Genomic DNA, 14869 nt, shown 5'->3' on the forward strand with positions numbered 1-14869 from the left:
ATCCCAAGCTAGAGCAGTTTCCTCATATAATAGGTTTCCTGTTATGTTGGTTCCTCAGAGTAGAACGTAATTCTATAGAAATTGAAAAATCAATTATAAGCGACACCCTTTGACCCTGGTATTTACAAATGACTAGACCTGCTGCATGATCTAGAAACAGGTAAGAGACTCATTTTCCATGAACAAAGGGAGAGCTCATGGCATCATCAGAGGCGGAGAGTTGACCTGGACAAACAGCCTTTTGATGTAGTCAGATGTTTGAAATATTCAACCATTACTGAGGAGATCCCTGTAGATAATCATTATTTGTAATAAATACAGAAGTCAGACAATAATTTATTAAAGCATCATGTAAAGCCAGTTACAAATTAAAAACAAAAGAAATCTGCGATACAAGAGAAATACATTCACAGCTGGGGTGGAGCTGCCTGCAGCAACCCAAGAGCAGGGAACGCATACCTGGAGCGAGGGGGGGATGGGTCGCGGGGGTTTATTCAATAAGGGACCAGTGTATAAGACCAAAGACAGGGAAAGGACCCCCCACCTCACTCCTCTTTCATTTGTGCACCTAACAAACTCCTCCTTCACCTCTCGTCCTTGGTGAAGGATACAAATAGAAGGCATCATATATATGACTTGGTACTAAGGCGTCGTAAGGCTACCAGAAGCTTGAAAGCTTTGAAAATATACCAACCGTAATGTAAGTGAGGTGCCTATGGATGCTGCTAAGATAAAGAGGGCATATACTGTCCTGGCGGTGAAGCAGATGTGCGCTACAGAGGTTCAGGCAGGGTCTGTGACACTATGTCTTGTGGATTCTAGAACAGGGGACTGTAAAAGCCTTAGTGGCTTATAGGGTTTTTTCACAACTGTCTGGTGGATGAGGACGAGGCTGATAATCTGCTGAGGGGCTAAACTACTTCTCTTGTAGAGAAAGGTTTCTACACCCTTTTCTGTTGCAAAGAGAGGAATGTACCTTTGTCTTTGTGGAGGCAAGAGAATTTCACACATCTTTGCACAGATGGAAGTATCAGTGCCTGGTGAAGCAGGGACCACATACCTTTCTAGCGGGCAGAATGATCCGACGAGCCTCATGGAGCTCTGCCCATGCACATCTGGGAACAGAAAGATGTACAATCCCCACACCTCTGGTGCCCAGAAGGAGTTATCCTTGCTGGGCAGCGAGGCAGACCTACCAGCTGGGTGGAATGATGCATCCTAGTAGAGTGTTGGCCAAGCTCCCCTCTGACAGTAGACGGATGGAGCCTTGCATGGGGGAGAGCCGACCACGCGCCTCTTGAGTAGATAAAAGGTGCAGACCACGCGCCTCTTTAGTAGATAAAAGGTGCGGTCCACACGCCTCTTCAGTAGTAAGAAGGGTGCGGACCACACGCCTCATAGGTTGTATTTCTTCCTGGAGATTTGAGGACTATGTGCAGGACATTTAAATCTTTCGGCCAAAACGTGTCAACGTCTGTGGGGATATTCATGAGTTTGGCTTTCTGTGGTGTCCAGAGAGCAGCATGCCTCTGTGATGGACATGGGTGTACAATTCTCTGAAACAGAAGGCGATGGATGGATGTGGTACTGTGAGCAAAGCGGTGGATAAAAGGGGACCCTACAAACCTTCACCGTTCCCATTAACACCTCCTCCTTCTGAGAAAATCTCACGCCAATGAGTAAACAATAAATAACATGATTATGTTCAACGAGAATGGGTCCATGAAGTATACCTGCAGTGCCACTACAATAAAATCTCTTTCTCTTGACATTTGGTAAAAAGCCCTGAGATGGTGTCTGAAGACTTGCACCTCCTGTGAGGCGTTGGAAGCATGAACATTGCATCAATGTCTACGGGAACAGCTGATATGGAGTCAAAGAGTAAAATGGTCTTTGAAGCAGCGAAAGCAATCACCCCTCTCAAGTGCACCTTTAATCCCTCGCTAAACACTGTACCAGAGCAGTAGATTCCGCTGTCGTCCCATGAAATGCGCTCGGTGTCAAAAACTGCAATGTTTAGGTGCAGCACGGCCCGATGTGGGGGTAGGGCTCAGAGACTGGGGCAAGTCCATCATCCCATGACCTCTATCACCCTTTTGAGCGAACAGTCAAAAATTGTTTTCTTCACTTTATCTGAAAAGTGATTCAGAAATTCAGAATGTAGTTATTTGTCTACCTTCTCAGAACATCTGTAAGACACTTGTTGAATGTCAAAGTCACCATGGTCAGGATGACGCCTCAGTGCTTCTTGAAGACCGATAACGCCGCCGAGTGACAGAGTTGGCTTCAAGATTGAATCAACTTCTACTCCAAGCACCAGCAAGGACAGGATCTCGCTGCTCCTCCTCTGTGGAGATAGGACTTCCATGACTCATGTCACATCAATGTCACATACGTGGCCAGTGGGGACCTTGGCCAAGTGGCAGTCATCATCTTTGGACATTGGATGTACCAGTAGTCTATAGTATGTACCGTCAGCAAAGACTGTTGTGACACGAATACCACACATGTACGCATTGAGGACATACGAGGCTCTGCCTCGTCCCATTCGTACAAATAGATGTGCCAAAAATCCACTGTTGGTAGGGTACCTCCTACCTATAACACCGACATAACAGCTTCTCTGGGGATGCTCTGCCGGTCATGCCTCACTGTCGTCTGAACCTTTGAGGTATGGATTCATTCAGACAAACCTACGTTGAGAGACCAAGGCAGCCCAGCAGGGCTCTTTCAAGCAGATGTGGCAACAGAGCCTTTTGCCATGTCGATGAAATGCAGTTTTTTGTTAATACTTAAACATATTTTCTGTTTGAAAACCTAAATGTCCAATCCCAAATCAATTGTTGGCATCTGATTTATCAAGGCCTCCGATCATCTGATCCAGGTTCCTGCACGGCTGTCGTGGCTGACCCCAGACTTAACACTGCAGCGTTTCTTCACGATCATGTTGATATAAGCTCTCATAATCTTTATGATTTCTCCCACCTAAAAAAAGAAGAAAACAAAAAGAATTAGTGTTGGAGAACATGATCTTTCTGTCCTGATTCACTGCAACATCTGTGAGGGGTAGCAAGGCTGGGAAGGTATGCATGCCAAGGTAGCAAGGCTGGGAAGGTATGCATGCCAAGGTAGCAAGGCTGGGAAGGTATGCATGCCAAGGTAGCAAGGCTGGGAAGGTATGCATGCCAAGGTAGCAAGGCTGGGAAGGTATGCATGCCAAGGTAGCAAGGCTGGGAAGGTATGCATGCCAAGGTAGCAAGGCTGGGAAGGTATGCATGCCAAGGTAGCAAGGCTGAGAGCATAGATTCTACCAGCCTCCACAGCACTGGGGACGAAGGACCAGACAACTGTCCTACAGTGACCCCTAGGGGACAGCAGGAGAGCCAGACTGTACGAGGTACTGCAGCAGCGCCACCTAAAGACAAGTGGGAGTATGGCACATGCAAACCATAGCAGCAGCGCCACCTAAAGACAAGTGGGAGTATGGCACATGCAAACCATAGCAGCAGCGACACCTAGGGGAATGTCAGAGTATAGCAATGGTTTAGGTGCTAAACTGAGAATGCAAATAGCTAACGATTACACAACAATTACATTATTAATGGACAATATGGTACTGACAAACATCACTTTATGGGTCACATAACCAATAAACAGTACTGTATGAATGACCACCAGCAGACCTGCAAACACAGAGGTTTGTGGTTTCCAGGTGCCCAACTCAAGCCTACAATGAACAATTCTCTCCCATTGCTCCTCAGAACCTGCACCCAATACCCCCTCTTCCGCAGAGACCTTAAGACCTTCCTTTTTACCCAAGCCTTCCAATCCTGAATCTTCTCCTCTCCCCTTTTCCGACCCGCCGAGTAGCTGTTGCCAGTGAGCGCCAAGAAACCGCCAGGTGTACGAGCGCTATACAAAACCCTTCAAATTCAAATTCAAAGACCTAATGGGGGAAAGTCAATTAGGCTTAACACAAACCCATAAAGGGCTGCCCACGCTCTGTAATGGAATCCCACATCAGAGAGTAAAGTAAACAGGGTCAAAATGCATGAAAGCCTAATTTATAATTAAAATGGAAAATAAAGCTAGTGGAGAATTGTAAGGGTTGATAAAAAATGCTGTTACGGCTTGGGAAGTGCATTGAAGGAAGGGAGCTAAGTAACTGCAGGGAAGATAGGGAGCGAAGGGAGTGTGGGTAGTAAGGGAGCGAAGGGAGTGTGGGTAGTAAGGGAGCGAAGGGAGTGTGGGTAGTAAGGGAGCAAAGGGAGTGTGGGTAGTAAGGGAGCAAAGGGAGTGTGGGTAGTAAGGGAGCAAAGGGAGTGTGGGTAGTTAGGGAGCAAAGGGAGTGTGGGTAGTTAGGGAGCAAAGGGAGTGTGGGTACTTAGGGAGCAAAGGGAGTGTGGGTAGTTAGGGAGCGAAGGGAGTGTGGATAGTAAGGGAGCGAAGGGAGTGCGGGTAATTAGGGGGCGAAGGGAGTGCGGGTAATTAGGGGGCGAAGGGAGTGGGGGTAGTAAGGGAGCGAAGGGAGTGTGGGTAGTAAGGGAGCGAAGGGAGTGTGGGTAGTAAGGGAGCGAAGGGAGTGTGGGTAGTAAGGGAGCAAAGGGAGTGTGGGTAGTAAGGGAGCAAAGGGAGTGTGGGTAGTTAGGGAGCAAAGGGAGTGTGGGTAGTTAGGGAGCAAAGGGAGTGTGGGTAGTTAGGGAGCAAAGGGAGTGTGGGTAGTTAGGGAGCAAAGGGAGTGTGGATAGTAAGGGAGCGAAGGGAGTGCGGGTAATTAGGGAGCGAAGGGAGTGTGGGTAGTTAGGGAGCAAAGGGAGTGTGGGTAGTTAGGGAGCAAAGGGAGTGTGGGTAGTTAGGGAGCAAAGGGAGTGTGGGTAGTTAGGGAGCAAAGGGAGTGTGGGTACTTAGGGAGCGAAGGGAGTGTGGATAGTAAGGGAGCGAAGGGAGTGCGGGTAGTAAGGGAGCGAAGGGAGTGGGGGTAGTAAGGGAGCGAAGGGAGTGTGGGTAGTAAGGGAGCGAAGGGAGTGTGGGTAGTAAGGGAGCGAAGGGAGTGTGGGTAGTAAGGGAGCGAAGGGAGTGTGGGTAGTAAGGGAGCGAAGGGAGTGTGGGTAGCAAGGGAGCAAAGGGAGTGTGGGTAGTTAGGGAGCAAAGGGAGTGTGGGTAGTTAGGGAGCAAAGGGAGTGTGGGTAGTTAGGGAGCAAAGGGAGTGCGGGTAGTTAGGGAGCAAAGGGAGTGTGGATAGTAAGGGAGCGAAGGGAGTGCGGGTAATTAGGGAGCGAAGGGAGTGGGGGTAGTAAGGGAGCGAAGGGAGTGTGGGTAGTAAGGGAGCGAAGGGAGTGTGGGTAGTAAGGGAGCGAAGGGAGTGTGGGTAGTAAGGGAGCGAAGGGAGTGTGGGTAGTAAGGGAGCGAAGGGAGTGTGGGTAGTAAGGGAGCGAAGGGAGTGTGGGTAGCAAGGGAGCGAAGGGAGTGTGGGTAGTAAGGGAGCGAAGGGAATGTGGGTAGTAAGGGAGCGAAGGGAGTGTGGGTAGTAAGGGAGCGAAGGGAGTGTGGGTAGCAAGGGAGCAAAGGGAGTGTGGGTAGCAAGGGAGCAAAGGGAGTGTGGGTAGTTAGGGAGCAAAGGGAGTGTGGGTAGTTAGGGAGCAAAGGGAGTGTGGGTAGTTAGGGAGCAAAGGGAGTGTGGATAGTAAGGGAGCGAAGGGAGTGCGGGTAATTAGGGAGTGAAGGGAGTGTGGGTAGTAAGGGACCGAAGGGAGTGTGGGTAGTAAGGGAGCGAAGGGAGTGTGGGTAGTAAGGGAGCGAAGGGAGTGTGGGTAGTAAGGGAGCGAAAGGAGTGTGGGTAGCAAGGGAGCAAAGGGAGTGTTGGTAGCAAGGGAGCAAAGGGAGTGTGGGTAGTAAGGGAGCAAAGGGAGTGTGGGTAGTAAGGGAGCGAAGGGAGTGTGGGTAGTAAGAGAGTGAAGGAGGTGTAGGGAAGGGATGGATCTAAGAAAGGGAAGGAACTAAGGGAGCTAAGTAACTGCAGAGAAAGAAGCGAGCTAAAGAAGTGGGGGAAGGGAGGGAGCTAAGAAAGGGAAAGAACTAAGGGGTACAGTACAGAAAGGGAAGGATATAAAGGGGGGGGCGTAATAGTATGCTGCACCGACTATACCAGACACATATGTCATGGACATTGATGGCATGCCGCACATGCTGTACCGCACACATTTGTCACGGACCGTGATGGTATGCCGCACATGATGTACCGCACACATATGTCATGGACATTGATGGCATGCCGCACATGCTGTACCGCACACATATGTCACGGACCGTGATGGTATGCCGCACATGCTGTACCGCACACATGTCACGGACCGTGATGGTATGCCGCACATGCTGTACCGCACACATATGTCACGGACCGTGATGGTATGCCACACATGCTGTACCGCAAACATATGTCACTGGTCGTGATGGTATGCCACACATGCTGTACCGCACACGTCACGGACCGTGATGGTGTGCTGCACATGCTGTACCGCACACATGTCACGGACCGTGATGGTATGCCGCACATGCTGTACCGCACACATGTAACTGGCCCTGATGGTATGCCGCACATGCTGTACCGCACACATGTAACTGGTCGTGATGGTATGCCGCACATGCTGTACTGCCCACGTGTCACTGACAGTGACGGTACACTGCACCGGCTATACAAGGGGTTTCAGAGGTGGTGATGGGACTCTTTATTGTACGTCGGACCTACAGAGCTGGAGGGAGTCCTGGCCTCTTCTAAAATGGAAGGTTGAAGCCTAATTTAGACGCCAGTCAGTGGGATTGTTTGGTTATTCATCCAACCGAGAGTACATTTCCTTATTCCTCAATTTGTGGAGTTCTTATAAGCACACGTGTTCCCTTAGACTGTCTCGGACCCTTTAGCCTCCTACAATCAATCAAGACCCAATTATCATACAGTCCTTAAGAGAACTCCGCATTCCCAACGCGTACGAAACGTTGTCAACATCACAGCACACTAATGGTTATAAACTAGGAGGAATTGCCATTATATCACGTGAGTGCATTAGATGGTTGTTGAATGTGTTCTCTCTGCTCTGGGGCACGGAGCTCCCTATTTTATATGTTCTGCTTCTTCATTATATATGTGTATAGTGGCTGATTATATATATATATTTACTTTGGGCAGTGCCATTTTTTAGGGATTGCCCATACCATTGAGAAATTACAAATTCAGAAAAAACAAATCACAGTGCGATGTGGTTAGTTTCTACTTTGATGTTGTTTTCTTTCTTCTTTATTTTGAATGAGCCTCTGAATATAACTTTGTCAACTTACGAAAGTATGTGCTTAAAAACACAGGTGAACAACTGGTTTTGTTTAGACTTGGGAACCACAGGCCACGCGCGTCATGCTCCGTCAAGTTCTCTTTATCAATGAAGAGAGTGCGAACCATGTTCAGGAAGATCCCTCACAGTCATACCATGTTTGGTAGTTCATCCTCCACTCATGGTACACAGACCATCTACTCACGCAGGGGTCCTGCACGGCCTGACCTGGGACACCTCAGGGGAGGGGGTCATGGAAAGAAGAGAGAACTTGGGGTGCATGAAAACATGGAGTTGGTCTAGCATCACAGGGTAAACAAGCTCAAAGTAAGTTTTTACAGAGACATTAAACACTATCTTCATCTTTGGAAGATGAAAATGCATTTTTGAGATTTGTGTTTCATGGAAGGTTTCTATAGAAGACTTTCACTATGTGTAATGGGAAAATAAACAAAAGTGGGACCTTTGCTCAATTTATTTATTAATATTAAAGTTTGTTTAGCCCAGAATTCGATATAAAAATACAAAAAGAAAATGAGGCCAAGTGAGTCTCTCCACAAAGAAATGCCTTGTCTCACGTCCTACAGGTTTGATGCATAGTTTATTTATATTCTGAAATCTCTTCTACAACCGCTTTATATAAGATTAAGATTCTGTTCTATATGCAAGGCTTGTGCCACGTGTTGCCTGTGTACTCGCCCCAGGCGTATGTAAAGCTCCATACTGGCATTGACCTCGTATGGTCTCAGCAACAAAGTCACATTTAAAATCAAAACATAACCCAGCGAATGAAATAAAAGGAAACGTATCCATTGAGGACCAACGTTCATACAGAGAGTCCTACATCGACCAAACCTGTGAGCGCTGGAATGAAGCAGGAGCACAGAAGGGAATAAAGAAGTTCTTTGAGACAATGTATTGCCTGTAGGATGAACATCATGGCTTTAAACAAAAATGAACAGGCCTCTTCACAGGTGACCAGAAGCGCACTACAAATCTACTAGTTGATTGATCAAGTGTGCCTTGCATCGATGAGGCTTTTTATGTAGACAACAGTTTGGCAAAAGATGGGTCTTTTTCTTCTTCTGAGAGGTGCTGATAATCTTTAATCAATAAAATTGATAAAAGAAAGCTGAAAATATTCCGCCACCATCTTGAAGCCGTCTCTACCCCCACACATGAAACCTGCCTAGGGCGTCTCGGAGTATCTGCCAAATGTATATTCTTGCGCCAGGTCTCTAGTCTAGCTCCTATCTTGTGATCAAACCAAACATTATTGTTTCCTACTGCAAAGGTAAGGTGTCTTGAACTGAGCATCTCTAGAGCCAACTCAAGAGCATCCGACCGTCCCATGCACAAGGTGGAATGAAACCAACCCCTGTCCTGAGGCCTTCCTCTGGGGTCTTGGTATGCGCCTACTGGGGACATCAATGGAGCCAAGCCCATCCTGTGCGCGTAAGGAAACCACCATGCCCGGACACGTACCTGGGGAGTCTCAAAGTACATCTCCCTTTCCTCCACCGTGATCTTGAAGGTGTTGGGTTGAGGTGCCCCGAAGAAGACAATGTGCTCATACTGGAAGGTTTCCAACGGCTTTGGGTCTCCTCGTTTGTAGACAGACACGTGTTCTGCACTGACCACCAGCCACAGGTCATTGGGAAATCCACCCTCTTTATACTGAAAAACATTTAAAAAAACAGGCATGACGAGAGAAGGAAGGCAAGCGGTCCACATCGCCTGGTAGGGTTGGACCACAGATGGACCAGGCGTTATTTACCAGTTGTGTAAAGTGTGAACATTTAGAGAACAAAACAATGTATTCCAAAAGAAGCACAAATGGGGACCAACAATGCAATCTATCCACACACATTGTTGCACACTTTACACCTCACTCACTCAATAAAACCTTCAATAAGAACAGACATAAGGCAGTGGCGTAGTTGTACAGATGTCTCCGCATGTATTGAATCCTTACCTCAACATCAAAGAGCGTGGATCCGTACCCCGGCCATTCCTTCACTATGGTCATGTATTTGACCATGGCCTGGTGCTGGGACATGCCTTGGAGCCGCTTCCATTTCTCCGCCACGCTGACGCGTGCAGCCGCCAGCTCCTCCTTCACCCACATCTCCAGCATCTGCTCTTCTTCCACCCGCTGCTTCTTCATGGAGCCCCCCTTGAAGCCGCGCTTCAGCGTCCCCTCCAGGAAGCTGGTCCTTCTCCTCTCCAGGGTGTGGCCGGAGGACAGTGTGCTGCTGCTCTTGGTGGACTGCAGTATCTTGGCCTTCAGACGTGTGACGGGGTAGACGTTCTCGAGGCTCCAGGAGACCTTGTTGTAGTCGCAGTGCAGGTACTGGAGCCGCAGGGCCGCCAGGTGCTGCAACGTCTCCTCCGGAGCGGGGAAGTGTCCACTGACGAGACTTTCATGTGCCTAAAAGGAGTCAGGAAGGACATTCAGTAATGTACATTGTTCACTAGGAGTCAGAGGATAGATTTAGACTAAACCTTGGCGTAAGCAAGATCTGGGATAATATGTAAAATTATATTTGGAGAACATACTGAATCTAAAGTACTCTCTACTTGGAAAACATGAATAGGCAAGGCTGGTCATAAAAACATGAAATTAACCTAATCGTTCAAGCAGCAAGAAGTCGGTTTTAGCAGAATGTAGGAGTTTACATTTTTGTTATCTTACGTATTGTTAATATGTGCAGTCTATATTCCTGTGTGTGTATTTTTGTAGTATACATATGTTTGTTCTGTGCTTTCACATGCACCTGTAATGGCCTGCAATAGCATTGCATCATAAGTTACTATTGGCTGGTAGCCAGGAGGTGGAAAGTGGGGGGCGACAGGACAAGGGCCGTCTTAAGGAAATCCTCTGGGATTTCCACTACCTCCTTTCACAGTTTTGCGAGACATTCGTGCTGGGCGCATGAAAAAGGTCTAAAGATTCAATAGCCCCAGTGAGGTGAGGGTTATTAAATGTGATATGGGGATAGGTAAATCAAATTAAATCAAATCAGGGGTTTGTTAAGCGCAACTACTCACCCGTAAAGGTCTCAAGGTGCTGGGGGGTGGGGAGGGGTGGGGTGTTCGCAGGTTCCAGTCTATCAAGGAGGAGGCCTGTCGAAGAGCCAGGTTTTGAGGTTTCTTGCGAAGATGGGGAGCGATGTTATCTGTCTGAGTGGAGCGGATTGTCATTCCAGGCTCTGGCCACGCGGAAGGAGAAGGAGTGGCCTTTCGATCTGGTCTTTCTGGTGCAGGGGACCACGGCGTAGGGGAGCTGGGCTGATCGTAGGGTCCTTTGGGTTGCGTTGAATTAATAATAATAATACTGAAGTTTGTAAAGCGCGAACAGCTACCTCACAAGGAGGTGTCCCGGCGCTATTGTAAGCATCAAGATGGACAGAGTAGAAAAAGCAACAAAAAAACGAATTACTTATTAAAAAGCCATGTCTTTAGCTGTTTCCTGAAGACGGGCTCTGAATTTGCATTGCGAATAGAAAGTGGTAGGGCATTCCACAGTTTTGCAGTTCTTGCCGAAAAAGCTCTACCCCGAGGCGAGACTTTTCAGGAATGCTGGTCCGGTGTCGTGGAGGGCCTTGTGAGCATGGGTTAGCATCTTGAAGGTGACTCTGGCCTCAATGGGGAGCCAGTGGAGTGTGCGCAGGTGCTGGGAGATGTGGCAGTGTCTTGGCAGGTCGAGGACTAGTCTTGCGGCAGCGTTTTAGATGTTCTGTAGCTTGCGGGTGAGGTTTTTGTTTATTCCGGCATAAAGTGCGTTGCCGTATTCGAGTCTGCTGGTGACCAGGGCATGTGTGATGGTCTTTCTGTGTTCGAGGGGGATCCATTTGAAGATCTTATGTAGGAGGTGGAGGATGTGGAAGCAGGAAGACGAGACGGAGTTGATCTGGCGGTCCATTTTGAGCTCTGAGTCCAGGATGATTCCCAGGTTGCGTGCGTGGTCCGTGGGGGTGGGCGGGCTTCTGAGGGCGGGGGTCCACCAGGTGTCGTTCCAGGCATCTGGGGTTGGGCCCATGAGGAGTACTTCCATTATGTTGGTGTTTAGTTGTAGGCAGCTGTTTTTCATCCATTTGGCGACGGCTTCCATGCCTTCTAGAAAGTTGTGTCTGGCAGTGTTGGGTTCGTTGGATAGGGAGAGGATGAGTTGGGTTTCATCTGCGTATGACACAATGTTGTGTCCGTAGGTTCTGACAATGGGGGTGAGCAGAGCCATGGAGATGTTGAAGACTGTACGGCTGAGGGAGGACCCCTGGGGGACTCCGCAGGTGGTAGGTGTAGGGTCCAAGAGGAAAGGGGGGAGTCTGACCCGCTGCGTTCTGCCGGAGAGGAAGGAGCGGATCCAGTCGAGGGCCTTATCTTGGATCCCTGTGTCGTGGAGTCTGTGTATTAGGGTGCGGTGAGAGACTGTGTCGAACGCTGCTGAGAGGTCGAAGAGGATGAGGGCTGCTGTTTCTTTTTTGTCCAGTAAGGTGCGGATGTCATCTGTTGCGGCGAGGAGGGCGGTTTCCGTACTGTATTTTTTTCTGAATCCGTATTGGGAGGAGTCGAGGATGTTGTGCTTTTCGATGAATGTGGCGAGTTGGCTGTTGATGGCTTTCTCGATGACTTTCACTGGAAACGGGAGCAGAGAGATGGGTCTGTAGTTTTTTAGGTCGGTGGCGTCCGCCGAGGGTTTCTTCAGGAGGGGGTTCATCTCAGCGTTTTTCCAGTCATCAGAGAATGAGGGGGTTGCCAGGGAGAGGTTGATGATGTGACAGAGCATGGGTGCGATGCCCCACGGGGCAGGGATCTGTGGGGGCCCTGTAGTTCATTGACTTCATCGTCTTCATTGTTTCTTCGGTGGTGAGGGATGTCCAGTTGTCGATCGCTGGCTTTAGGGTGTCGGGGGTGGTTGGTGGGGGTTCAGTGTGTTGGTTGTCTTCGTCGAAGTTGTCGTCGATGCTCTTGTTTTTGAGGTGGAAAAAAGTGCTGAGTTTGTCGCAGAGGTCTTGTGAGGGAGGGATGTTTGTGGACTCGCTGGTGGGTTGGGCGAACTCCTTGATGTTGAAGAGTTCTTTGGTGTTGTGTGCATGAGTGGAGATTCTGTCTTCAATTGGATTTTTCCTAGTTTTTCTGATGAGTTGGTGGTGGGCGTTGGTGGAGGCTCTAAAGTTGTTGTGGGCTTCTAAGGATTTGGTGTTCCTCCAGGCCTTTCAGAGGCGGCGGCAAGTGCGTCTGGACTCTCGAAGTTCGGTGGTGACTCATCTATAAGTATAAGTAATATGCTTAGGATTTGCGAGACATTGCTATGAACTAAAGAACAGCCGTGCTCTTCTGAAACTGATGCATTTCTTCTCTGTGAAGTAAATATTTCTATTCGCCTCTTTTGTTGTGTGAAGGAAGGTGACAAAGCCTCTTCTGGCCAGAGTGGAGGCTCAGGGCATGTGATGACGAGCAGAGGTGCAGACACGTCTTGGTCTGTTTTGAGTTTGCATTGTGGATGAGAAATCGGGCTCAGGGTTGTATTTGAATGGCACGGTCTCGACTACATGCTCTATGGTTCTTTACTTGGGCACCACAGCTCTGGTTCTAATTTCTACTATCTGGTATTCTGTGTACACTCTGATGTGCTGTCTCATCTGCACACTGTAGTACTTGGAGCGGTGTACGTACCACTCTCTTGTGCTATGTTTAGTTTATTACCTATTGACGTCTGTGATACACACCGACGTCCCTGGGGTCCGTCCACGGCACAGAAACAAAGATAAATGAATGCGAAGATTTCTAGGTGTCGTCTTTATCGTGCATTTACCAACAGCGCCTAGAGACCTGCTCACTCAATCAAGGGAGGAAGAGGTGCAGGGGTTCAGTCTGGGGGCTGGGGGGGGGACTCTCCCACCAGGTAAGAGTCAGAAGGATGAGTGGATTATTTAACAGTAATGTTAAAACTCCTGTTCCTTTCCTCGTTTCATTACTTACTAAAATGACTACAGGAGCCAAAGGCTTCCTGTTCCAATGGGGGGGGGGGGGTAGTTGGGGGGCTTTTATTTAAAAATGTAAGCCTGGTTGCAGTCTGGGATCTTGGATTAGAGAACTAAAGCTCCAAGTCTCCCCAACGTTTAATACCTTAGTCCTCCCCCGCCCCCACACACATCACGAATGCTAATATCTCAAGCTCTAATGAATAAATTACACCAAACCAAGCAAAGGCTCTTCCATGAGTGAAGTTCTAGTTTCACGCAAACTTTGTAAGTCCTTTCAAGGTTCATTCAGCAGCAGGCAGCTCAGATCCCTGTGGGTTTAAAACGGGAAATGCTGCTGTTTCAATCATCCCATTAAGTAAGTGTTCGCCCTCTTGACGGATTTGTAGCAAACTCAAACTTTAAGAGTAGGGTGAGCATCAGAAGGGCCTGCCAGGCTTCTGCATATCTGTGGATCGCCACCAACTTTAGGTCAAAATAAATTATTTTCTGACCTTCCACTTGGTGTTTCCATTGTCAGGAAAACATGAACCCTGAGACTCCTGCACTGCGCTTGCTGTGCAGACGGACGGACAACCTTCAGGCAGATTCATGAAGGGGCGCCAACGCTATTAGAGAATGAACATGTTTTCGCCCGCACAAGATGGATGCGCACAAAAGTTGTTGCTCCCACGTAAGACTTAACATGCTAAATGTCTGTCAGATCTCATGTCCATCTGTCCAATGGCGAGTTACAGGCAAATCAAAAATACATCCTTTCAAATGCCATGCAATCTATGAAACGTAAGCACTTAATTCCCAAACTGGAACACTTTAAAATGCGAAATTCTCTAAGTCTATTGAACGGATTTGCACCAAACAAATCACAGGCATTTGTTCGAGTGAGGTACTGTCTACAGCCCAAGTTTGTAGAACCATTGCTTTCTGCATTGAGGAGCAAAGAGTCCTATCAAAGTTCAAATCTGATACTTCCCTTTTGGGACCCCACTCTTTTGTTGCACCCTTTTAGCAGGTCTGCATGAAACTTGCTATGAGGAACCCAAAAGGGATGTACTTATTTTTAGGGATATATGCTGATTTGTTAAACGGTGCAGAAGTCAATAAAAAAACAAAAAATTGCTTTTCACATAAAATCCTGATCTAACTATAGCTACACATAATCCATTCCCAAAATGTCCCGCACAGCCATCCGTCTTATGTGCAGTCCCTCTTGTTCAAGATGCTTCTGCTACAATAAATAAAGTTGTTTCTCAAGTGCTCGACTACAAGGCAGCAAGCCCTTCGGAGAATCGCACTTCTCCTCAGAGCAACTAATCCCAGACTAATACGCCCTGAAGCTTGGAACGGGACTGCGGAATGTACAGCCCCGGCAACCTAGGGCCGGATTATGATCTTGAACGACAGGGTTACTCCACCACAAACGTGACAGATTTGCCGCCTGACAAATTACAATTCCATTATATCCTATGATACTTGTAGTACGGCGGACGGGACACCGATGCGTTTGTGAAATCGTAACACAACCGCCAAGATCGTAATCAAGCCCTCCGTGTTCCGAGC

General features: G+C 48.2%; 1 protein-coding gene across 1 annotated transcript in view; it reads right to left on the reverse strand.

Moving 5' to 3' along the window:
* Positions 1–318: 318 nt before the first annotated feature.
* The window catches only part of LOC147729472 (unconventional myosin-X-like), a 763954-nt gene continuing 749403 nt past the window's right edge, over positions 319–14869 (reverse strand). Inside the window, exons 39-41 of the mRNA XM_086954339.1 lie at positions 9298–9753; positions 8808–8999; positions 319–2985 (exon numbers count right to left, since the gene is read on the reverse strand). Of these exons, the coding sequence (XP_086810465.1) occupies positions 2872–2985; positions 8808–8999; positions 9298–9753 (762 nt within the window). The 3' untranslated portion in view covers positions 319–2871. The remainder of the gene's footprint in view (positions 2986–8807; positions 9000–9297; positions 9754–14869) is intronic.

The sequence above is a fragment of the Lissotriton vulgaris genome, chromosome 2_1, assembly GCF_964263255.1.
Source record: "Lissotriton vulgaris chromosome 2_1, aLisVul1.2, whole genome shotgun sequence".
Classification (NCBI taxonomy): Eukaryota; Metazoa; Chordata; class Amphibia; order Caudata; family Salamandridae; genus Lissotriton; species Lissotriton vulgaris.